Here is a 25,085-nt window from a genome sequence, read left to right on the forward strand (position 1 = left end):
AGGGGAGGCGGTGCCTCGCCGCGCGTCCCGGCCTCTTTTGTCCCGCGGGGGGACCCGTCGGCTGGCGCGCCGGGCTCCTCCCTCGGCCCCGCCCCCGCGCGCCCCCGCGTGAATCAGCTGCGCGGCGGCCGCGCTCTCGGCGCCCTCGGGTATCGTTTGTGTCCCCCTTCCTGCCTTCCAGCCCGGTGGGGCCCGAGGCGCTGCCCGGAGCCGCGGGGCCACAGGTGGGGATGCGCGGGGGACGGGCTCCGCCGCTGCGGGAGCGCGGCCGCGAGAGGAGGCGAGGGTGGGTTTCAGCAGGTGCCTTTCAGCAGGTGCCTCAGGGCTCCTCCCGTCCGAGGGGAACAGACCGCCAGGGCTTTGCACTGGGCGCCCCGGGGCTCCTTCCAGTTTCGTTTCACGGTGCTTTCCCTTTGTGTGCTCTGGTTGCGCCACAGTGAGTGCAGTTTGAACTTTTGGAGTCATGGAATCCTGGAATGGTTTGGGCTGGAAGAGATCTTAAAGATCATTATAGCAGCGTGCCAGCCCCCTTATAGCGACCTCCCAGTACCTGAAGAGGCTACAAGGGAGCTGGGGAGGGGCTGTTCACAAAGGCTTGTAGTGATAGGACGGGGATGGGTATAAACTGGAAACGGGCAGATTTAGACTAGACAGGACGGTTGGAACTGGATGGGCTTTGAGGTGCCTTCCAACCCAAACTATTCTATGATTCTGTGATCGTGTAGTTCCAAACCCCCTGCCACGGGCCGGGACACCTCTCACCAGACCAGGCTGCCCAAGGCCTCATCCAACCTGGCCTTGAACACCGCCAGGGATGGGGCAGCCACAGCTTCCCTGGGCAACCTGGGCCAGAGCCTCACCAGTACTCTTATGGTCAAGAAATTCCTCCTTGTGTCTAGTCTAAATCTACCCCTTTCCAGTTTATACACGTTGCCCCTAGTCCTATCACTACAATCACCACAGAGTGATACCTGGTGTGGCTGTAGTGTGGTTTGCAGGTGATGTAGCAGGCAGTTGCTCTTGCAGACCTCCTCTTCCAGCACAGAAGGGTTTTGGTGAGACACTGGGGAGCAGCTGGAGCAGGCGTAGGTGATGATCAGTTGATCACTGCTGTTGTAGTGCAGCAGGTTATAAAAACTACTCATACTTACCTTTCAGTTTGTGCAGAGTTAACAGTTCTCGGAAACAGACGCACCTGAACATGTGGTAAGTTATGAACGTGTGATTTCAAAAGAAAAAGAGAAGGAAAGATATTACTCAGTTTTTGATTCTCTTATGAGTTTGGTAAACTTTAAATTATTAATTACGTGTTATAGCAGATAGTCTTCCCCTGTATTCTTTTAGGTGTCCCTAGGCCATTTCTTTGTTCCTCCCTGTCTTTTTCACAGTTATGTCTTGTTTGCTACCATCATTCATTTGCTGAGTGCTGCCCTTAAAACCTTTGAGCCCTCAACTGAAGAGATCACTGCTGTCTTCTAGCAGCAAGTTGTTTTGTTTTGCTTTGAGGAGGTCTTGGTTGCACAATGTTAAAAACAGTGGTTGTGCCTAGTCAGTGCTGACCAAAACACAAGGGTTTCTTGAACTCACGTGTTGCGTGAAGCGCACTTAATGATAATAACTGTTATATATTTAGATAAGACTAATGTTGTCAATTCTGGTTTGAATTGAGAAGCTCCGAGGTAAACTTCAGAACTTGAGTAGATAACTTTGTTATACAACCTTGCAGTCCTGGTAGTGTAAATTATCGCTAGTTATGGTGCAACAAATTTATTAATAATGTGCCTGTAAACGTGTAATAAAAATGTCTGAAAGTTGTAGAAGTATTTGTAGTGTTTAATAGCTGGCAGGTAAATAAGAATGTCAGGCTGTTGGGAGTTCTAGTATTTCTGAAAGCTGGGGACATACCAGTTCTTCCTGTTCAATGCTGGATGTAAGATTACTTTTATGCCTATGATGCTCAGTGAAGGCTATGGTCCTGTAGTAATGAGAGTAATATTTTCTCCATGTCATTCCCTGTCGTAGCAGTTGATATGGTGTGGTAATGTTTGATTTCTGCAGAATTTGAATTAGCATTCTACTGTGTAAGTGGAAAGTATGACATCAGTGTTATGCTAGTGACCATCTGTCTGTAACACAGATCCATTTCATAATTTGGCACTATTGGGCACTGCTTGCTTGTTGCCTCTTGCAGTGTTGAAGTGAAAATGTAGAAAGTAAGTGTGTGGGCAGAGGAGTGCAGGTGCTGGTATCCTACTACTCTTCCATGCTGTAAGAATGCCTTATTGTGCCTGGCTGTTCACTTCTGTAAGCATTAAACCTAGTAACAATTTGGGTAATCTTAGTGGAAAAGAAATGATGTATATGTAATGCTAAAACATAGTATTATAGAAATGTGAAAACTGGCAGGGAAAATTGCATATTCCTATTGAGAGGAAGAAACTTTCTATTTATAATTACTTAGTTTGTAGCTGTGACCAAATGACTTGTATTAGACGCACAGTAGGGGTAATGTGCTGTGCTAGGAGTGAATGAAAGCTTGCATTGAACTTGAAAATGGTTTAAAAATGTCTTAAAGGTGTCGCATTTGTGGAAATAAAATCGTTTGACTATCGTTTTCTATAATATGCATAAATACTTAGTAATGCAACCTGAAGTGTGAGCTTTTGTAAAGCAAAACAAAATGTATCACCACCATCCAAGCGCTCTCTTCATTTCTAGTCCACCGGTATTGCAGGTTTCTTGCTTAGTAGCCATGTAAATAACTTTTCAGTTGGGCCCTGAAGGGAGATCTTGCTAAACAACTGCTTAGATGGCTGACTTTAACTTTGTTTTGTTAGAATCAGAAGGTTTTGTGAGAATTACAGTACATTTTGTGCAGTTGAAGCTCCCAGAAAAATGAAATAAATTCTTTGAGGCCTTAAAAAAATAAAAATATTTTTTAAAAATCCTTAAATTATAGAAGCTAAGAAATTTAAGCCTCAGTTCCTTGGTCTTGAATATGTATATGTTATGTAAATCATACAATTGTTGATCCTTTGACTCTATCACAGCTGGCATCTCTTCATCTGGTTCACTGATCCATTGGATATTTATACGTGAAGTTAGTTCTTCACAGAGGAGAAGCGCCAGTATTTTCGAGAAGATGGATTCTAGCATTAGGTGGTTATGAGCGAGAACACGTCACAAAGTTAGCAGTTTCAAAAATGCGCTTCCATTTTCATTTGATGTTTCATCAACACCTCTGTTACTCAAGTGTTGCTTGACAGTTTCCTTATATTTGTGAGACTTTCTCTTTTAATATTTTAAAAGTTAACAGTTGAGGAGGTTCTTTTTTTTTTTTTTTTTTTAGTTTAGGAAGGAGAGGCAGAAGTGTCTTGAAAGTGATATATTTCAGGTGACAAGTGTGGCTTAGTGTGTATCTTTTCCTAGAATGCTTGTTCTAATTTTTTAGTTTTTTAGAGCAAAGAGCCTGTGACTTAGCACAATGCTATTCTGTCACATTCATTTGGTTTCATATTTTCATGGGTCACCATCCCTAGACATATTTAAAAGACGGGTAGACGAGGTGCTTGGGGACATGGTTTAGTGACAGATAGGAATGGTGGGACTTGATGATCTAAGGGGTCTTTCCAGCCTAGTGGTTCCATGATTGTATGTTTGTGATGTGTTCTTTGCCAACCCCTAAGCCTAAATCACAATTTTGAATGTCCTGTATTTTGGAAACTGAAAGCATTTAGTTTGATATGTTGCTGTTTCTGTCTACAAAGGTCTATTTGGTACTTCATTATTCAGAGCAGTCTAGTGAAAGTGTTGGAATTTGTATTTCAATTATTTACCAACCAGATGATTACTTTTTCCAAGTGTGAATTAAAAGTTCAGTATGCAATTTACAGGTTTGCATATGTTGTTTCTTGTAACCAAGACTGTCCATGTTTTATTTCTGTTTTCTATGTGTAAAACCTTCAGACAACTCATTCTGGATCTTTTCTTGGAGATATATTGTCTTAACTTTTCTTGGAGATTTATTGTCTTAAAAGAACATTATATTAAATTTATTTTCTGGGTTTTTTAATAGTGGATAGCAGACAGCAACTTTAACACAGCAAAAAGGTCTAAATAATCTATGAAACTTGTTTTATTTGAATAAATATGAATACGCACATGCGTTAATGTAACTAAAATTCTTCTAGTAAGGCAGTAGATCAAGGGAAATTACGATTTTTTCAATATTAAAAAAGCCAAACAGGTTGCAAGAAAAAAAAGTTAGCTGTGGCTTTGTTTTAGATTACTTTTCTTGTAATAAAAGTATTTTCTTGAAGATGGAGAGAGATTACAAAATTCAAAACCTGAAAGGAAAACTGTGTAAATAGGGCAGACACTTTTTTCCCTGGCTTCTCAGGTCTTATCCTGTCTTCATAGGTACTTGGTTGCCAGTTTGCATGAAGAAATGTTTCGAAGTCTTAATTGCATTTCTGCCTTTCTGCACAGGCTTTAGTAGAACTGCACTTTTTATTGGTAGTATGTGCTTTGCTTCAGGAATAGGGTTGTGAATCATTTTCTGCTCATACAGATCTGTTTACCTTATAAATTCAGCTTAAGCATTGAATTTTCTCTTATATTATACTGGAAATGGATTGATTGTCCTGTTTTGATGTTTCTCAAGTGGTAGACTGAGAATTATAGAGAGAGATTGACATTAATGTCTGCCTTTAAACCACATTTTTGTTGGATCTGCGCTTACAGTAGACTTATTGTGAGATGAGTAGGTAGGACAAGCCTGGCTGTTTAGCTTTTGTCTGCCAACTCAGTGTGAGCGAACTAAATGCTTCAGCCATCCCAGTGTTGTGTGTTTATTTATTTAACATGGGGTCTAAAGGTTTGCTTCTTGTTTTGTGGGTTGGATTTTTTTCCACGCTTAACATTTTTTGCAATTAAATGTCTGGGTTTTATGTCTTACAGTTTGTGGAAATTATATTGTTCCTTTTGAAAGAGGAGTGATTTGGTGGTGATGGAGTGCTGCCACTGACAGATGGACTCACAGGAAAGAAGGTGAGAATGAGCAGCTAGGTGAAGCCGCAGAGGCTCCCTGAAACATGCCAACTCATGGTCATCCTGCAAAATTATTAAGTGATGTCAGTGTACTCTTTGTGGCTTTACAATAAAGGGGAGAAGAGGAGTAACGTAGCTTTAGTTTCAGTTATGCCTGCAACACTCAAGTTATTACAACAGCAGCTTCTTTTTTAAGTTGATTGTTGTAACTTGTGAAGGAATAGCCATAGGCTGGAGGCTTGAAAGTGATGTTCTCTGGTGAACAGTAAATGATATCTGTTAGCTGTACTTGTGAATTTTGATTCTGGATTAATAGCACTAAATTAAATTGTTCTTTTGTTCCTTGTTTCTTCCACTAAGATACCTGAGAGAGGTCAGATGTTTCTGTGATGGAAAATTAGTGTCTTGTAATAAATCCTGGTATGTGAGCGTCCCAGTTTGTCTTACGCTCTTCTCTGAAGGCTTATTAAATGGATAAAAGCCCAAATATCAGGGTTTGGACTGAATTTAACACACAGTATGTTGATGAAATATCTCTATTATTGTGTTGTGTTCTTTGATGTGCTTTCCCCATCTGAATAAAATCCATATTTTGATTTTAGATAAATGTCCTAACTATGATGTTGGAGTTTTCTAACTTCTTTTTTTGTGGCCCAGATATTACTTGACTGGTTCCTTTTTAATTTACTTCTATTGTAAACATAAGTCCTATGTGTTTAAAATGTGAGATGTACTCTGCATTTTAATGCTATATATATTTTTGGATTAAATTACTTATCTGAATTTTAGGAGAGTTCTTGACTGTCAGTTTTTCCTTGTTTTTTTTTTTTCCCCTCTGGTTTTCTTCTTTTTTTCTGCTATGTGGAAAAAGAAGAGACATAATTTTATCTCTTAGTTATTCTCTTCCTGCATGTTTCAGAGGCAGAATGTGCAAAGCTATTGTTTATCCTATGCACCACAGTTGGCAAAATTTTAGCAAAAAAATTTTTGGCAAAAAATTGTCTGTGTGAATAGAGCCTTACAGCTTTTGAACGTGCTACTTGTATAGGTTGTCCACGTTGTGGCCTATCAGACTCTCTTTTTTTGGCTTTGCTTCGGTTTTGGAATGCATTTGATTTTTTTGGTGCCCTTCCTTCTAGACAAAGCTTGCCATTCCATCAAAGCTTTCCTCATTACCTTATATATATAACTTCACAAGTTCATTCAGAGCTGCAAAAGCTGGGTTAATAAGGAGCTACACCTACTTTTCCACACAGGGTAGTTACTCCGTTCTATATAAAGCTTTAAATGAATGCAAAGAACCCCCGTTAAATTTAACTTGAAATGCTGTCAATCTATATTAGTGTTTAAAATGACTTTTGGTGTTTAACTCAAGTGATTCCACTAATTGTTATGGTTGTATTGTCTGAGGAATTTCTTTGTGCTGATTGAGCATTCAAACCAGATTGTGTTCGAGAAACCAGTTTTGGATAGTTGCAGTCACTTCTGCAGGCCTAGGTACTTCCCCTGTGGTTCAGGATTTCTTTTATTGTTTTTCTCTTGGTTCAGTTGATTTGAATGACTGACTCATTTCAGTCTGAGAAATTCACAGGGAATTAAAAGGGAAAGAAAAAAACAACCAAAACCTAATTCTTCTCTTCAGTGATAGAAATGGAAGTATGTAAAGGATGAGCTCTTACAGGTGTAATGTTTGGAAGACACTGTGAATGGAAGCAATCAGTTCATGGTAAAATCTGCACGCAGTACAACCTTTGCGTAATTACTAATAACCCAGAAATGTTTCTCCTGCTTTCTAACACAGGAAGAGTTAACATTGTAAATCTCTCTGTTCAGAGTGGAACAGCGTCACTTACGTATGGGTAGAACTGATGCAATAATCTCCTTTAGCATACAATGGCAGAATTGTGTATTAATTTAGTCTCCTTGCTATGAGCAACAAATATATAATATAAAGGCTATTTCATTTATAAGTATATGTTTCTTTAGGTGTACTAGTGACAAGATCATCTTTTCACACAGTAAAGTACAAATAGAAAAGCTAATGATTTCAAATAGAATATATTTGTTTACCAATTAAATGACATTTAAATGGATACTATCAAATTGTAAATGAAATATATTGACTTCCTGAAATTAAAACTAATGCCTCAACTATCAAGCCTTTCCTATGCTTGTGAAAAGCAAAGTGCATTACTGAGCCGCAGAAAGCTTCAAACTGATTCTGCGTTTCCTCCAATCTTTTTGTAGCTCAGAAGAGGCAGAAGGAGCCAAAGAGAGAGGCCTGGTCTATGTTTGGAAGGCTGGTTCCTGCTCTGTAACTCCAGAAAGGCTTCTAGGCCTTAGCGGAAAGACTGTATTACAGGCATCCCTTGGAATACATCATGGGTTACTTCTAACAGAAGGTAATGAACATCTTAATTTTAAAGATTTGAGGCAATAACAAACTAATTATTGTCAAATTTCCTTGTTTTAGAATTTTTCTTTCATTCTATTAGTGTCATGCACAACTATTAAACAGTTAAAAGTCTAACTTTACCAGTATTTCTTTAGTTGTGTTACTTAAAACTGTGCTGGAATGGAACCTGTATGCCTGTTTTCTTTTGCACTCTTTTTTGTTTTTCTTTTAACAATGGCTCTGGATTTCTTCTTTAAAGATGGTAATGTAATCTGAACCGTTGTTAACTTTAAATGACACTTCTTGTGATGTACAGTACAACAAGAGGTTCTCTTGATGTGCAAGAGCTTTGGTTGCTGTGTACCTCTTGGAGAATGTGTGACTAGCGGATGCATTAGAAGGGGTCTTGGTTCATGAGCAGTTTGGCACTGTGAATCAAAAAAGTATCAAAGCTAGTCCTTTTAAGTGTTTGCAAAGCTTGGGTCTTGTACTGATCGGTGCGTGTGCAGTTGTAAAGGATAAACTGGAAGTTGCTGCTTTGATATTTTCTGATGTTTTTGAAGGGAAGATAATTTAAACTTCTGCATGACTTAGCTTCAGAAAAAGAAAGTTACAGGTTGGTGAGCCTGGTCTAAACATCTCTTCTCTGTTGGATTTGCTATGGAGTTCCAGTGTTTTTTTTAGAATATATTTCATAATTAAGAGGACTTTTTTTGCATGTGTGTTCTTGCCCCATGAAGGATGTTGTTTGCGGATATGATTTGCCATTTTTCTTTCACTGAAAACAACTGTTCATCTGTAAGATATATTTCTACTTTTCTGTAGAATTAACAAAGTAACTTGGACTGGCATTGCTGCAATGTTTTCTGGGAAAGATAATGAAATTTTGGAGGGGCTGCAGTACAATATAAAACCACTGGCAAGATACATTAACAGACCCCCCACTTCCCACCTGATTGGGCAATCCTGTTTTTCTGTAGGGCAACGAACAGTACAGTCTGATGATGCTAGATCTCTGTATTGAAAGATGAGCTCCGTGTGTTGTTGTGCTCTACAAGCATGGTTGTTTGTTGATAATGTGTTGTGTGTTCATAAAATAGCAAAGACCAATACAGTATAGTGTATATATTGATTTCAGTATAGTACAGTTTTTAGGAGAAAAGCATTACTTAGTTCAACAATGCATGCATGAAACGGTAATGTTAAAATGCTGTATAGAACTTAACAGCACGAACAGGAGAGAGCATCCAGCAATCTTCCTATACCAATAGACACAGTTTCTCTGAGCCTGGAGTAAACTGAAAATTGGCATCTCTTTATCTGAATCTCTTTTCAAATTGTTGTATTTGTTTAACTTCCTTGGACTCATGCTGATTTTTTGGTGTTTATTATTTTTTTCAGGTGGAGAGGTCTACAGTTTTGGAAAACTGCCATGGAGATCAGGACTGGAGGAATTATGTGCTAATAGTCCTATCTTAGAAAATACTTTGCTTGGGCATCATGTTATTACTGTGGCAGCTGGCAGCTTCCATAACGGAGCTGTGACAGAAAGTGGCGTGGTGTACATGTGGGGGAACAATTCTGCTGGCCAGTGTGCAGTTGCTAATCAGCCATGTGTGCCAGAGCCACAGCCCATCAGTATTTCTGATTCTGAAACCAGCCCTCTCTTATCAGTAAGGATTTTGCAGCTGGCATGTGGGGAGGAACACACACTGGCATTATCATTAAGCAGAGAGATATGGGCTTGGGGGAGCGGCTGCCAGCTCGGTCTCATAACAACAACTTTCCCAGTGACAAAGCCACAGAAGGTAGAGCACCTGGCAGGACGTGTTGTGCTTCAGATTGCTTGTGGAGCCTATCACAGCCTGGCTCTGGTACAATGTCTTCCTGTGCAGGAAATGAAGCCTATCCCAGAGAGGTGCAATCATTGCAGTCAACCCCTCATTACCATGACAGACAAGGAAGATCATGTAATCATTTCAGATAGTCACTGTTGCCCACTGGGTGTGGCACTGTCTGAAAACCAAACAGAAAACCATGCCTTCTGTCCCTCTTTGGAGACCCTAGAAGGAAAAAATGTAACGGGTAGTCGGAGTGAAGACTGTCAGAAACCGCTTGTGGAAGAGCATACGCTTGTTACTCTAGAATCTGATGGAGCAAGTAAGCTTTCAAGCAACGACAGACAGGAAGACAGTGGAATTTCTAGTCCTAGAAATATTCTGTTCCCAGACAAAAAAGAAGTGAGAGAGTACCTTATCAGTTTGTCAGATCACACGTTGAATGAGGGACTGGAGGAAAACATCTGCACTGAACCCGAGCAGGTTGGTACCTAGTCACTAGCTCTTAATTTACTGCAGCTCCTCTTATATATGTGAGTGTGTTAATCTTCACAAATGAAAAATTCTGTTTGTTTAATGTAGCTGTGGTGTTCCTGGAGTTTCAAAGTTTCCTTCTCTGTGATAGTTCCCAGCTTTTAAGTGGAAGACTTTTTGTCCTTCTTTGTTTTTCAATAGTAAGCTTGTAATGTGGGCAGCCTTGGCAGTGCTATAGTCTTCTCTATTCTTGGTCCACAGTACCAGAGCCACAGGAGCCAATTTCCTGTTCCACGGTTGTTTTATGATGCATGCGCTTCCCATTTGTGTGGGGCAGTAAGCTGGTACTTGTCTAATTTACCGTTAAAGTAAAACTTTCTTTTCTATATGTGGAACGAATTCTTCACAAATCTGTCTGATTTCTCCATAGGCTAAGAATTCTAGATTGCAAATAGAGGTTGTAAAGGTAGTGTTAGTGTCGACTAAAAGGCCTCTAACGTTAATCATGTACGGGTGGCATAAACTTATGAACAGGGATGGGAAGTACATTAGTACTACTCTGTTTTGTGTGATGTGGAAAATGGTTCAACGATGCTGTTTTGATGCTATAGCAGAGTATTATTGTAGTAGTTTCGATGCTATAGCAGAGTAGTATTGTAGTGGTTTCTTAAGTATCAGAAAATGCTTGATATGAAGGTTCAAGAGCTGTTCCCAGCACTCTGCCACTATATTACTTTTTCCACTGTTTTGAAAAAAATCTTATTTAGGGTGTGTGGCCAGAGAAGATACAACCCAAAAGCTACTAGACAGGAAACTAATCCGGTATCTTGCAGTGTAGGCTGGAGTCCCTACATAAGTACTGTCCTGCTGGGTGGTTTATGGTAAAGTTATCATCTGTAAGAAAAAGTACCACTCTGTGGCCAAGTATACAAAACTTTTAGCAGCCCTATGACAGGTTCTTTTGTCGTTTCAGGGGTTGTGTGTATATTGGTTTCTTAAATATATTTTTTTTTATAGTTAACTGTAAGATTTTTCACAATGATTCTGGGAGATAATTGGCACAGTGCATAATAAGTAGTTGATTGCAAAGTAAAAAGTAGTATTAAAACAAAACAAACTGTTCGGTAACTTGCTGATCCAGCAAGTTATGTTTTCCTGTTCTGAGGGAAACTTATTTCAGGGAGGTCAATGTTGTGTGAATGCCATTGTCTGTCCTTTTTGCTAATACAATTGTATTCTAGCAGTTGTGGGCCTATCAGACTCATACAAGAACTCCTGCTGTTAGGAAATGACTGAAACAGGTAGTTTCGTGCTCCCTTTCTCGATTCTTTCTTCCTGGAACATTTCCAGAGTATTGTTTCCCTCACACAGTTCCAGAAATAAAAAAGCCTGGAGTTGATTTACTGAAGTTTGACACAATTGAGCATAGATTTGAAGAGCAAAGAACTGAGAGGGGGTTGTAGTGAGGTGGGTGCTGGTCTTTTCTCCCAAGCAACAAGCAATAGGACAAGAGGAAATGGCCTCAAGTTGTGCCAGGGGAGGTTTAAATTGGCTATTAAGAAAAATTCCATTACTGAAAGAGTGCTGAAGCACTGGAACAGGCTGCCTGGGGAAGTGGTGGAGTTTCCTTCCCTGGAGGTGTTCTAAAAGTGTGTAGGTGTGGCACTTTGTGACATGGTTTAGTGGGCACGGTGATGTTGGGCTGACGGTTGGACTGGGTGATCTTAGAAGTCTTTTCTAACCTTAATGATTCCAGTCTAATGTAATGTTTCAGCATTAGTAAAATCCTTTTTCTCTTTACTTTCCTAGACAAATAGTGTTTGCTTTTCTGTATTGGTAGGCTTGCCTTTTATTCATAGGAATGAAGTACGAGTAAATAGGACCAATTTCAATCCTTTAGCCTAATTTTCCAGAAAAAAAAATAAATTTCCTTCTGGCAATATAAAATGAGCTGCAATATTTATATTAATATTATCTCTGACAATGTGTTTAGTGGGAAAATGGGACTGCTGTCTTTGTTTTAATGTTCAAAGTATTTGGCAAATACCACCTTATGCATTATTTCTTATTTGGTGAGTAAATTGATTGCTATTACAGGTAATCATGTGCTGGTACTATTAATTGCCTTGAGTCAGTTTGTCCCTTGTGTGACTTGATGGTTATGAACTAAGCTTTCTACAGATGTAACAGCAAAGTAAGGGGGGACACAACCCACAGTGGTCTTAAGATAGGCCTTGCAAAATTAATCCATGAATCAGTTTTTAATTTTAACATATCAAGGGGAGAATTTATCTCCCTTTAAATACAGCATGCTCAGTGATGAACTAGCCAACTTCTTTGCCACTAATTAATAAGCCTAAAAATAAGTCCCTTTTCGTATTTATTTGCAAAGATCTTTTTTTTTCCCCTGTATTTTAAAAAAAACAGTCTCACAGTCTCTTATGGATGAGCTACAAGAAAAGTGCAACACACAGAAAGCAGTCCATGTAGAAACAGTGCTTGGTCCTACCTTAAAAAACGTGATTCTGAGGAACAGATGTACACCTAAGTATAAAAAGCTTCTTTGTAATGTCTCATTCAGTATAGCACGTAATTTGAATAGTGAGTGTGTGTATCATCATCCTACTGTTATGTGCTGTCTGATATGACAGTCTTCAATTTTTCTTTGGTTTTAGCCTTCTCGAGAAGAACAACTCAGTGCTTGTATCCCTGGCCCTCCAGGTACCAGCACATCTGCCTTGAACAGCTTGGTGGCCTCTTGTGCATCAGCAGTTGGTGTGAGAGTAGCTGCTACCTATGAAGCTGGAGCGTTGTCTCTGAAGAAAGTAATGAACTTCTATGGCACACCTTCAAGTGAACCAGGATCTCAGTCCGGTGGCGGTTCCCCAGGGCCTGAAGCTCTGAAAGACAGTCGAGAAGAGCAGGTCAGACTGGAATCCATGCAGGGGAAGAAGAGTTCCAGTTTAGTAGATATTAGAGAGGAGGAATCTGAAGGAGGGAGTCGAAGACTTTCCCTGCCTGGCTTGTTGTCACAAGGTAAAAAAGCTTGTTGGGAAGACTAAGAGTTGTAATAAGCTGTAATAATGTGGAGGTTTATAACTGAAAATAAAACATTTATTAAATGTATATCTAATCAACTACCAAAGGTGTTTATGAGTTGTAAACTATATCTTGTGACTTGAAGGCGGTGGAGAGAGTTGAGACTAGCAGATACTGCATACTAAGTAAACCAAAAGCATAGTGGGTTTAGGAATGTTCTTTTTTGGTAAAGTAAAATGGGCACGTTGTAGTAGTCTGGGCTTCTTATTGCAACAGGATGGCAGACTGCCTTTCGTGTAGGTTGCATAGCAGATCTGTGTGGACTGTAATCCTGCTGCACTGAGCTGGTTTTGGGCCAGAGACCTAGAAATATTCCATTTCCCACTGCCAAACTTCAAAGTTAATGACGTCCTTCTCTTACAGATTTCAGTGTTATTAGTTGCTCTGAATGGGTGGGTACGTAGTTTAGTTCTATATTGATTATAGTTTTGAGTGGAAATTTTAAGAAGTATTGAAATCTTTTGTTTGCTACAAGGATATATTTTCATTCAACACATACGTTTTTAATGTATAGTTTGTTTTGGTTCATTTGCTTCAGTATAACCATGTAGTTCTCACATGCCTGTTGTCCTTTAATAGCTGGTAAAAATCAGATGGTATCTGTCAACTTTAAGCACATGAGTTACTGATAAACAGAGGTAACCAATCTTCTTGCCTGTCAGCCTTTGCTCTCAATCTTTATTAAGACCTCTTTTAAAAGTCTTGATCAGTTATCTCAAATGGTCCTGTTACTGTGTAAGATGCAATCTGAGTGATATATTTACCTAAAATGATGAGCAATTTTTTTTAACTCTTGGCCTGTTTTCAGTTTCTCCTAGGCTCCTACGGAAGGTAGGGCGGGCAAAAATGAGGACTGTAGCTTTGACTCCGACCTACAGTGGTGAGGCTGATGCTCTTTTACCCTCTCTAAGAACAGAAGTATGGAGCTGGGGAAAGGGGAAGGAAGGACAACTAGGACATGGTGATGTTCTGCCAAGGTGAAATTTCTTTGATAAATGTTTTTCAGTAGGTTGCTAGGAAATCTTCTGTATGTGGCTTTTACAAATTTGTTCAACTGCCTTGCATTACGTTCTTTTGCTTTTGTGTGGTTACCTAAGTTCGTCTAAGTAACATGATTTATGCTATCTTGTTACTGAATGTCAATCAGTTATGTTTTCCCTTTTTAATCACTAGGAGTTTTGGTGATGGTTTGACTTTGTCCAAATTGGGGTGATGCTTATCATCAAATTTTGCTTTTCCTGGCCTTTTTCATTACGCTGGTTTGCAGCCAAAATGCTCCGTGTATGTTTGTTTTCTCCGTTTTGGGAGGAAATAAATAAATCCTGAAATTTATTTTTGTCTTAAGAGTACCTGTAATCTTTTTTTATTCTATTCTTCCCCCTTCCCCACGTCCTTCGAATTGACAGGCTTCAGCCACTATGTGTGAAAAGCCTAGATGGTAAAGAAGTGATTCACCTCTCTGCTGGTGGCCATCATTCCTTAGCGCTCACTGCCAAATCCCAGGTATGAATGATTGTTATCATTTATTGGTTATCTATGACATAATTTTCATGTTTGGTGTATTCTAGGTTTTATTTCTTTTACTTCTAAACTTTTTTGTCTCTGTTTGTGGGAGGCAACTTAGAAGCACTGTGGAATTTGAATTCTGTTTCTGTCAAAGTTCTGCACGTACTGTCAACATTATGTTGAAAGATTGCAGTGACTTGATTTGGTGTGTTCTGTTTCTGAACCTGAGAAGACAATTTGAGAATATAGGAAGACAGTCAAAATTAGGGAAGAGTTTCTTGGTATACGAATCTTATGCCCTTGACTTGCATTTGTTTGCACACTCAATGTGTTGTGCTAGTACAGTTCAGTATGTGTCCATGTATATAAACTTGGATTCCGATGTTCAGCTATGTTTCTCACAGGTGTACTCATGGGGCAGCAATGTCTCTGGCCAACTTGGTCACTTGAACTCCCCAACAACCGTCCCTCGTCTCGCAAAGGTACTTTCTATTTTCTGTATTTTTCTTCTTTCAGTTTAGGGTCTGTTCTTATACCAAGTGCAAAGTAATTTCTAAAAACTGACCTTGTTTATGTATCTCTGTGCTATGTACTGGTGGAACTCTTGATTTCTTTGGCTTATGCTGTGAATACAATCCTTAGATGAGCTTGTAAAAATCTATGCAAGAAATCCTTTACACAGACTTCCACTGTTTTATGACCACGTTGAAGTTCTAAAACTAAGAAATGTGGCTGGGTTTATCTTATTATCAAATTTCAATTCTGCCTTATATACGTATAGTTTCTCTGATATCGATATTGCAGGGCTGAAGCTTTTTTAAGTACATTGGAGCACTTTTTATTCTAAACACCCTTCAAGCATTTTTGGCTCTGCTAGACAATGACTGTATTGGGTTTTCATTTCTATATTTTCAGAGCTGTTTTGGCAGTAGGTTTTCTGTTTGTTTTGAGCTATTCATCCCACTGAGTGAATAGACAAATAATGATTTTGGGTTAGACCCAGACCCTTGCCTATATTTTCTGGTGCTTGTCTTGGTGGAAAACTAGCTGCAGACTTTTCCTGCTTAGGCCTTATGCAAATTAATGTACAGCATATCAATTTATAGGTATCTCGGTTAAATGTAGAGGGGACAATAATGTCTTTACTTTGATCAAGCTCACCTGCTGCCCGTTTGAAAATAAAATTTGTTGATAATTTAAAGGCCATTTGAAAGAAGACTGGAAAGAAAGATGGCTTTCAGTATACATGCAAGAAATGTATTTGTTGTGAGACACAGAAGCTGAAAAAATACCAGTTATTGCCATACTTTTTCTTGGCAAGTGTGTTATGTGAGTGTTTGGCTTGAAGATTTAAAGTACTTGTCTCTTCTTCCAGCTTCATGTGGTGATTTCTAATGTCTTTTCCTTCCTAATGAATTTCAGGTGTGTGGTAATGGTGTTTGGAGTACAGCAGCAGGACTAGATTATTCCCTCTTCTTAGCAGATGAGGAAGACTTCCAGCCTGGGTTATATTACAGTGGGCATGAGACAACAGAAAATAATTTGTATGAAAATAGCTGTACTAAAAGTCCGGTTTTATTACGATCATGTAGTAAGGTGAGTGGTATTTCCTTTAAGTTAGCGCAAATTGTGCTGATGCTTTTGGAAGTAGCACTGTGCTGGTTGTTCAGCCAGCTTTAAGGGTGCCAAGTCGAGTAACTGGTACCTAACAGTCAAATCAAGAGCACAGCTTGTGGAGGGCAGAGAGGAAGCTTAATTAGTATTGTTCTCTTCCCTGCCTGTTTCTTGGTCGGCCTTTCTGTTTGAGAGACGAGGAGATCTTTGAAGTGTGTCTGAAATGTTTCCTTCTATGTGTGTGTGTTGCAGAAGTGCAGCCTTATATTATGCTCTGTTTTCATCACAATCTTCATGTGTTTATTCCTCATTGCTATTGCTCTTCATGTTCCTGTTGTTTCTCAAGTAACTGAGGGCACTTGCCTGCTCTATTCGATTTTGCTTCCTATCCATCTTGTCTGTGAGTTGGGCAGCAAGTCCCCTGAGTTCTGCACCATCTCCTTCCTCCCCTTCCCTTTCTCATGGGTGTAAGGGGGGAACTGAGCAAAGGTACCATAATGTGGTTTTGCATGTTTATGGGAGAGAGGAGATGCTCCTTATGTGATTTTCTTCAAAAAGTTGAATCGCCTATCTCCCTTGAAGTTGGGATGAGTGTGTATTTTATGTCCTCTTCCAAGTTGTTTGTATGATTTCAGGCCAACCTGAGTTTAAGGCAGGAGAAAGGAGATAGTGCGGGTACAAAGCAGCTCTTTGTCATAAACCAACCTAGTGGCTTTGGAGTAACCACATCAGTGGACACAGGAGAAGCAATGGTTATCATCTGTCTGGACTTCTGTAAAGCCTTTGACACAGTTCCCCACAACATTTTTTTCTCTAAATTGGAGAGAGGTGAACTTGATGGATGGACTGTTTGATGGATTAGGCATTGGTTGGATGGTCGCATGCAGAGGGTAGCAGTCAAAGGCTTTGATGTCCAAATGAGATGGGTGACAAGTTCTCTTTCTCAGGGGTCTGTATTGGGACCAGTGCTGTTTAATATCTTCATCAGTGATTAGACAGCGAGATCGAGTGCACCCTCAGCAATTTTGCAGATGACACCAAGCTGAGTGGTGCAGTTGTTACACTGGATGGGGCTCTGAGCAACCTGATCAAGTTAAAGATGTCCCAGCGTGGTTGGACCAGATGACCTTAAAAGGCCTCTTCCCACCAAAGGCCTTCTATGATTTTATTTCATTGCTGCTTCCCTAGACTGAGCGGCATAGCAGTTGGAGAGGGGTTCTGAGGAGGACCGGGGATTTAGACACTAGATCCATGCATATGCATATATATGCGTGCAGACACACACGCAATGGTCTTCCTTCTATAAGAGTGTTAGTAGCTGTTTCCTTCTCGCTTCTCTTGTGGGAAGACTTGTAGACTCTTACATACCAGAATTGCCCTGTGGGTTTCCTGTTGAACGACTCTGGCGCAGTGTTTCTAAGGAGTCCTCTGTTTAACAACAAAGGAAATAAAAGTGAAGCTCAAACACTGCATTACTATATGGTATTGCGTGGGAACCAGAACCAGTGGGGAGCCACAATGCGTCAGTGGCACTTGTGCTGACCTTAGAGAAAAATTTTGCTTCCGGCTACTGTTGAAAGCAAATACTTAATACCTATACTAACACTACTTATGGTGTTAGTGCAGTTATTAGTATTAGTCCAGTTTATTGCTATTGTAATATTACTCTTACCAATAAATTGACATCTTTCAGATCCAGAAAGGACTGTAGTTCAGCACGCGGTCATAATATTAAAGCCTTGTTAGATTCTCAGTTCCTAATTTATAGGAGAAAAAGCTGATGTAATGATACTATTTAATATCAGCATTGTTGGTATAACCAAGAAGTATATTGCAATCATAAAAGTGACTAAACTTAAGGTCGCTATCTCTTAAACACAGAATAGTTGTATGACTCACCTTAAAAGTTAGTCTATTTATTGGTTTTCTTAGGCTTTGTTAGTACCAGGAAAATGAAAAGCATTGACTTAAGTTTCTTCTAGTTTTATCATTCTTGCATTACGCCAATATTGAATGGATTCTTTGTCACTGTAGGTAATTCATACTTATTGTCTCTTAGTGCTCCTGAAAATATACTTTATTCTGCATAGCCCTATTTTTAAATTTGAGTGTAAAAAGAAAAATATTAAAGCTGCTGGTTTTTTTTCTTCTCTTTTTCAATATTCCAGATAGGGCACATAAGCAATGTGATGGCTGGTGGTGACAACTGTTTGGTCTTAATAGACAAAAATGTAATGGGGTACATTGCCAGTTTGCATGAGTTGGCTTCTACTGAGAGAAGGTTTTATTTCAAACTGAGTGAAATCAAATCACAAGTTCTTAGACCTCTTTTGGGCTTAGGTAAGAACTTATTTTCTTTGATATTATTTCCCATATGTTCCACAACAAATTTCTTCATGCAAAATTTAAAAGTAATTATAAGTTTTTTAAGATAAAGGTGAGATCTTACTCTTCTCCCTTGTTTGGATGAACTGGTGAAATAAAGCTGCATTTTGATATCTGCATTATATTGTTAGTATTTGTACTTTCCTAACTGTCTTACCTGAAAGACTTAATTATCTGAGCTGTATTTAGTCTAAAATTGTTGAATTCCTGATTCTGGATAGTGTAGCCAGGAGGTGAAATTGCCAATAGAACATCTAAACAGCACCTTGTGATAATTCTTTTTATTAATGAGTGCAGCTCTTTCATAAGATAAGCTAAATTGCTTTGTGCTCTATTACAGATAATTTGGGCAATGCAAATACAATCCAGTTGTTGCAGGAAATGGCAAGCAGGTTCAGCAAGCTGTGCTATCTCATTGGTCAACATGGAGCTTCTTTAAGTAGTTTTCTTCATGGAGTGAAAGAAGCCAGGAGTTTGGCCATCCTGAAGCATTCCAGTCTCTTTTTGGATAGTTACACTGAGCAAGTATCCGATTCCCTTTAATCTTGAGTCTCTGCAGGCTTAATCTACCAGCTGCTAGCCCTGAGTTAGGGAAAAGTAGATCATAAAGAAAGCTACATAAGTAACTTGCACAATCTGTATTTTTGCAATTTAAAATGTATGGAGTTTGTGTAAAACTAATGCATTTCATAGTAAGCTGTATATTTGAAAGTCTTCACCAGTGGAGCACACTGGACAGCTTCAGCTTCCATAGTGTAAAACTTCATGTGCAAACCCCTCTTTGGTTGCTGTGTAAATATACCTGTAAAAAGTGATATGTTTGTTACTTAATGGTAGGGATCTTGTAATATAATGATGTTACAAGAGTTACCATGGCTATGCTAATTAAGGCTACCTTTAGGGGTTTATTGTAGTTACAAAATGCCTTTTTAGTAGTCATTAACTAAAAACTGTCTCCCAGGAGAACAATTCTTCTGTCCTGATAACTGCTAAATAGCTAGCATTACACCTTTCACCCAAAAGACTGAGCTGCTTTAGTCCTTGGAATCAAGTCTGAATTATCCTGGTTACTATTTTTATTAGCTTAATGTTTTAGGGAGAATAAGTCCGCACAGTCATGTTGTTTGCTCTCTTTCTCATCTATAACTTCTGTAGTTGCTAGATAATCTCATCCAAATGTAGCAGAAGTCTCATCATAGTCAATACCTGCAGGCATTTGTGAAAAACACTGGCTTGATGGAGGGGAGAGTCTAAAAATGTCCTCTCTGAACATAGTCTTGGCTACCAGACATCTGTAAATCTCTAAGGGAACAAAACTTCAAGATCATCAACTTCAGATGTTATGCAGTAGCATTTTGATGTGCAGCTGGTTGCACTTTTTTAACACAAGCGCAACTGTTACCACTTCTGTTGGATCAATGATAAACTGTATCACCCTAAAAGAGGCTTTCTTCTCTGTTTATCAAATGGATTGTTCGTAGTTATAACTATTTTCTCCCTTTCTACTTGGTCTTTTAACTTCAGTTTTTCTTTTAATCTAGGTTCCCAGAATTGGTTCTCATTACTCAGATATGAAGGGTTTCTTAATTTCCTATTCCTCCCTGTCAAAGACTGAAATATGTAATTTCTATTCTGGCTGTTACTGCCCATATTCTGCTCTCCCCCCTTTGCTTAGTAGTGCTTTACACGTTTTTCTGTACGTGGCATCAAACCCTACACATGCTCCTCAGCATAGTGCCTTGAGCATCTTCCAAGGATCCATCAGGCAGCACAGGTATTGCCTGGTAATCGGGCTAAGCTGAGACTTTCCCTTGGAGAAAGGTGATGTTTTAAAACTGGTTTTCTTTTTTGGTCAGGGTAGAAGTGAAAGGTAGTAGTGAAAGTGTTGAATAGCAGGAAAAGGGAAATTCCAATCTTGACATTTCCTTCTTGAATTTAACTAGAAGCTAGCAGTGTTAAACTGTTGAAACAGATGGCTTATTTTGTACATGCCCCCAAAAAAATAGTTTTGATAGCACAGTAAGCTCTCTGCATTGTGCTCATGGCAGCAGAAAGGTGGCATAGGAATGAGTGTTCTATCCTCCATGTGGAAAGTGAATTTGAAGCATTCCAGTAATGTTGAGTGTGTTTCGGTGTTTAACATATTCGCAAGTACTTGGATTACTTGTATAGTAAAACACATTGCAGAGCTCATTGGTAAACTATTGGAAATTACAACAGTTGCTATTTCCAGGGATGTTCTTATTTTGTAACTGAAGCTCTCTGTCTTCCCTATTTTAGGTATTGTACTTCAGTCACAAACTTCCTGGTAATGGGAGGATTTACGCTCCTTGCAAAGCCAGCACTGTAAGAAAACCTTTACCTTTTTTTGGAGGTTTTGATCAACTAGCAAAGAACTGCACTTTAAAGAATTATGTGTGTGTGTGTGTATGTAGCAATGAGCATGCAGAGACTTGGTCTCGGCTAACTTGGGTACACTATTTCCTTTTCCATCAGATGAAGAAAAATTTACTTCCTGTCAGCTGTGATAAAAACATTAGATGAAAAGGCTGCTGAATGAGTACTTTATTGTGAAGGTAGAGGAAGGAGTAAAACACAAATTATTGTAAATTCTTTGAAAGACATAGAAACGGATTTAGAATAATGATTTTTTTTTTTTGAAAGCTTAGTCTTGTTGAATTTTCATCATCTATTCCATGTTTGTTAGTATGCTATTGTATTAAATATTGCTGTTAATAAAATATAGAACAGCAGAATTTCTTTAAGAATTAGTAAGAGTAGATCATGTGAATTCACTTTCATTTGAATTCTTTAAGTTTATGGAAGTGCTTTAAAATGATGCAAAACCAACAACATTTCTGCATGTGAGTCTTTTCTGCCTCTCAAGGCTGCTTTATGCTATTTCGTGCATAGATGCTTTTAAGTGTGAGGGAGGAATTGTACCTTAAGGCCTGAGACAGTGTGTTTGAAGTGTATAGATCTTAAATTAGTATTCAATGGTATTCTTAGGAATCTAGGAAATAAAGTAATGACACTGTGAATCTTTCACTCTCGTGCTGTGAAGAAGTTGTTGTAATGAGAGGATTTTTTAACTTGTCTGAGGAATTGCCAGCTTTCCTTCCCTCCTAAATTCTGTAGTCTGGGAGTAATTCTGTTGCAGCTGTTTATGGAGCCCTTTGAATGTAGTGTAAATTGTATTGGAAGTTGTATTGGTATTGGAAGTTCTTTGAAATGCCAGGGTACCTAATGCAAAGAATCTTTTGCACCTGTGAATCAGTGCCAAAGACTAAATAAAATCCCACTTCTTCAGAGAGACACAGAATCTTTCTGCCTTCGTCAAGATTTTTAGGGTGTCTTACAGGAGATATTATTTCAAGTATAAGCTTATGTATAATTATTGGATACTGAAGTTACTCATACTGAATTCTTCATCAGTTGTCACTGTCAGGTGTCATAGCTTCTCTTACTGCAACCAGGGTTTCATCAGGCTTTTTCAGGTTCTGAAACTGCAGGGAGGAAGTGTCTTAGAAGTTTTGTCTTGCTGCTTGCAAAGGAAAGGGAAGTATATCTTTACTGATAATGATGAATTTCCCCACCTTCTCCCAGAAAGTATACTGTTTTAGTCAATGATTAATGATGTCAGCCTGTCCTTATGGATATTTTGCAATATGAATGCATTAGAAGTAGTTCCAACTTTAAAAAAGTGCTGGCTTCAGTAAGCAGTCTCCATTGTTGGCAAGTTTTTGAGCATTTCCTCTGAAAGACTGGAGGAACTGTACTCAGTGTAATGAATCTGTGATCACTTGACACTCTTCTACAGAGAGACCTCCATGCAGAGATTTTGAAGCACTTTAAAAATTCAAGCTATCCCGGTGTTTAAATTTAAAATTAAGAAATATGGTCTTCTCTGTAAAGAAGACTTTATTCCTAAGGCTTGCTGAACAGGAGAGTTCTTAAATATCATTAGCAGACCTAGACAAGGTACATTATTTTGATATGTGAAATGGTATCTTGCTAAATATGTAGAATTCTAAGGAACCCTGCTGAGCAATTCTCTGATCTGTTTTGCTGTCCCTGGGGCCTGCTTTCTCAGCCTCACAAGAGTCTTGCAGCTTGTGGTTTAAATTCTTTCCAGCTGGATGCATTTTAATGCAGATGTGTTGTATGTGCCAGCACACATGCACACTGATGTGGTGAAGGAGAGGGAAAAGTAGTTTTGTTTTCCTTTTAATGAAGAAACACTGGTTTTGTATGCTAATGCATTGTCTTCAGAACCATTTCCCTCTTCTTCTCTGAACTAGATTAGTTCTCCCTCTTGGAAATGAGACTGAGGATTGAACAGATTTCCTGCCTTTCTTTGAGGTAGGATGTAATTTTTCTAGTTAGAGGAAAAACTGGTCAGCTGCCTTGAACAGCAGGGGTGGGGAAGAGATTATTTGGATATATTTAGGGAAGTACACTGGAACAAAGTTAAGATTCTTGCAGGTCATCTTGTATGAATCATCAGTCTTAGAAACTTACTCTAAAAATAATGTGGAAGTCATTCCACTTGTTAGCTCTTTTACTAATTAAGTGTTAAAGGGAAAAAAGGCAATTAGTTACTCTCCCTAGTGGGACAGGTTAGTCAACTTTCTTAAACCAGTTTGGTGATGTAACATGTGAGAGTAAAGTCAATGTCGTGTGGTGCAGTTAGAGCTACGTGTTAGTATTGCTGTACTTCCTTAAACTAAATTGGGAATAGATTAATAAGCAGCATGTATTTGCCTTTATCATTTTTATTGGTTGTGATAATCTAAAAAAAGGGGCATTCTGAGCTCTTAAACATAAATCACTTATGTCTTGCTGTCTTTTCTTTTTCTTCTCTCTTCCCTGTGTTCCCCGATGGTGCCATCATTCAGAGACTTCTTGAGTAAAAACCAGGAGCTTTTACAGAAACTGTCTGAGAAGAATGAGGAAAACCTCCAGCTCGTGGAAGTTCTGAATGCTCTCTTTTTCATGCCGTTTGGACGACTTCATAATTATGCTAGAACTTTGCTAAAGCTTGCCACATGTTTTGAAGTGGTAAGCTGGCTTTATTGTCTATATCTGAATAAATATACATACAAAGCTTACGGCTCGGAAGTAACTGTGTGAAGCAAATGCCAGGTAATTAGAAATAGCTTAATCCTCAGAGGAGCTACCTTGGACTTGTATTTGCTGCAGGGAAGATCATGCATATCTATTTACACAGTTACACCACACCTGCACAGATTGCATGACACGTAGAAACTTGTTACCCTGCCAGAACTTGTTTGTGTGCCCAAGTGCTTCGTTGCAAATATATTATTGTGAAGTTTGCCAGTTGCTTTTCAGTTCCATCTGGCATCATTACTCCAACTATCCTTGGCTGCAACACTCTACTAAAAATACTTCATATCTATTAGGTAGACTTTCACCACCCATTTAGATGTATGTAATTGCATTCTTCTGAAATAAAAGATGACTAAACAGGAACTATAACTGCTTGTACATTTATCCCAATATAGTAATTTAAAATTTTACTCCTACAGTTATTAGCACTACTAGGAGCGGCTGAGAGAGCTGGGGTTATTTAGCCTGGAGAAGAGGAGATCTTATTGCTCTCTACAACTACCTGGAAGGAGGTTGTGGAGAGCGGGGAGCTGGCCTTTTCTCCCAAGTGACAGGGGACAGGACAAGGGGGAATGGCCTTAAGCTGCGCCAGTGGAGGTTCAGGCTGGACATCAGGAAAAGATGTTTCACAGAAGGGGTCATTGGGCACTGGCAGAGGCTGCCCAGGGAGGTGGTTGAGTCACCTTCCCTGGAGGTGTTTAAAGGATGGGTGGATGAGGTGCTGAGGGGCATGGTTTAGAGTGTGTTAGGAATGGTTGGACTGGATGACCCGTGGGTCCCTTCCAATCTAGTGATTCTGTGATTCTATAATTCTATTTGTGCTGCAGCTTGTTATGCTGCAAGGTGATATATCATGTGCTTGTATGTTAATAATTCTGCTCTTAACATTCGTGAAACTTTTGTGATTTTTAAACTACTAGCACACCAGTGGAACACATAACCAGGAAAATAACTTGGCCTGCTTCCTTACTTTATTAACCAGACCAGCTGTTATGCTTTTGGTGCTGATTTCATAAAATGAACAGTTGCATTGTAGCTTGATTAGCATTGTTGGCACGGGTGTTCAGAGTGTTCAGAATCACAGAATCACAGAATCACAGAATCACAAGGTTGGAAAGGACCCATTGGATCATCGAGTCCAACCATTCCTAACACTCCCTAAACCATGTCCCTAAGTACTTCATCCACCCGTTCCTTAAACACCTCCAGGGAAGGCGACTCGACCACCTCCCTGGGCAGCCTGTTCCAGTACCCAATGACTCTTACTGTGAGTATTAACACTCTCAGGTCTGTCTTAACTTGTGCCCTGCAGGCGTCTCCAGAGTACCAAAAGCTACAGGATTCTAGTTCTTGTTATGAGAGCCTTGCTGTCCATCTTAGCAGAAAAAGGAAAGAAGCAGAATACACACTTGGCTTCTGGAAGACCTTTCCTGGGAAAATGACGGTATAATGACAATTGTCCGTTCATTAGCTTGAATCTCTTGCTGTTAGCTTTATACCCTATGTCTGTTACTGATGCTGCTGTCAGTTGCAGTTCTCACTTTTCTAACCTGTGTTGCTGTTACTACTCTTAGCTTTAGAAAGGACAGGCCTTT

At 39.3% G+C, this 25,085-nt stretch overlaps 1 protein-coding gene across 3 annotated transcripts in view; it reads left to right on the forward strand.

Annotated features, from left to right (window-relative positions):
- The first annotated feature begins 92 nt into the window (after window positions 1-92).
- The window catches only part of ALS2 (alsin Rho guanine nucleotide exchange factor ALS2), a 43,422-nt gene continuing 18,429 nt past the window's right edge, over window positions 93-25,085 (forward strand). For 2 of the 3 annotated variants that reach the window (XM_054069275.1, XM_054069277.1), the window contains exons 1-15: window positions 94-224; window positions 1,159-1,206; window positions 4,960-5,049; window positions 7,297-7,451; window positions 8,846-9,765; window positions 12,432-12,792; window positions 13,664-13,832; window positions 14,262-14,358; window positions 14,766-14,843; window positions 15,784-15,957; window positions 18,144-18,315; window positions 18,701-18,881; window positions 20,641-20,706; window positions 23,259-23,421; window positions 24,803-24,934. In XM_054069275.1, coding sequence (XP_053925250.1) covers window positions 5,030-5,049; window positions 7,297-7,451; window positions 8,846-9,765; window positions 12,432-12,792; window positions 13,664-13,832; window positions 14,262-14,358; window positions 14,766-14,843; window positions 15,784-15,957; window positions 18,144-18,315; window positions 18,701-18,881; window positions 20,641-20,706; window positions 23,259-23,421; window positions 24,803-24,934 — 2,688 coding nt within the window. In that variant the 5' untranslated portion in view covers window positions 94-224; window positions 1,159-1,206; window positions 4,960-5,029. Of the gene's footprint in view, window positions 225-1,158; window positions 1,207-4,959; window positions 5,050-7,296; window positions 7,452-8,845; window positions 9,766-12,431; window positions 12,793-13,663; window positions 13,833-14,261; window positions 14,359-14,765; window positions 14,844-15,783; window positions 15,958-18,143; window positions 18,316-18,700; window positions 18,882-20,640; window positions 20,707-23,258; window positions 23,422-24,802; window positions 24,935-25,085 lie in introns of all 3 variants that reach the window. The other variant, XM_054069276.1, reaches the window with a different exon arrangement.

The sequence above is a fragment of the Cuculus canorus genome, chromosome 6 (genome assembly GCF_017976375.1).
Source record: "Cuculus canorus isolate bCucCan1 chromosome 6, bCucCan1.pri, whole genome shotgun sequence".
Classification (NCBI taxonomy): Eukaryota; Metazoa; Chordata; class Aves; order Cuculiformes; family Cuculidae; genus Cuculus; species Cuculus canorus.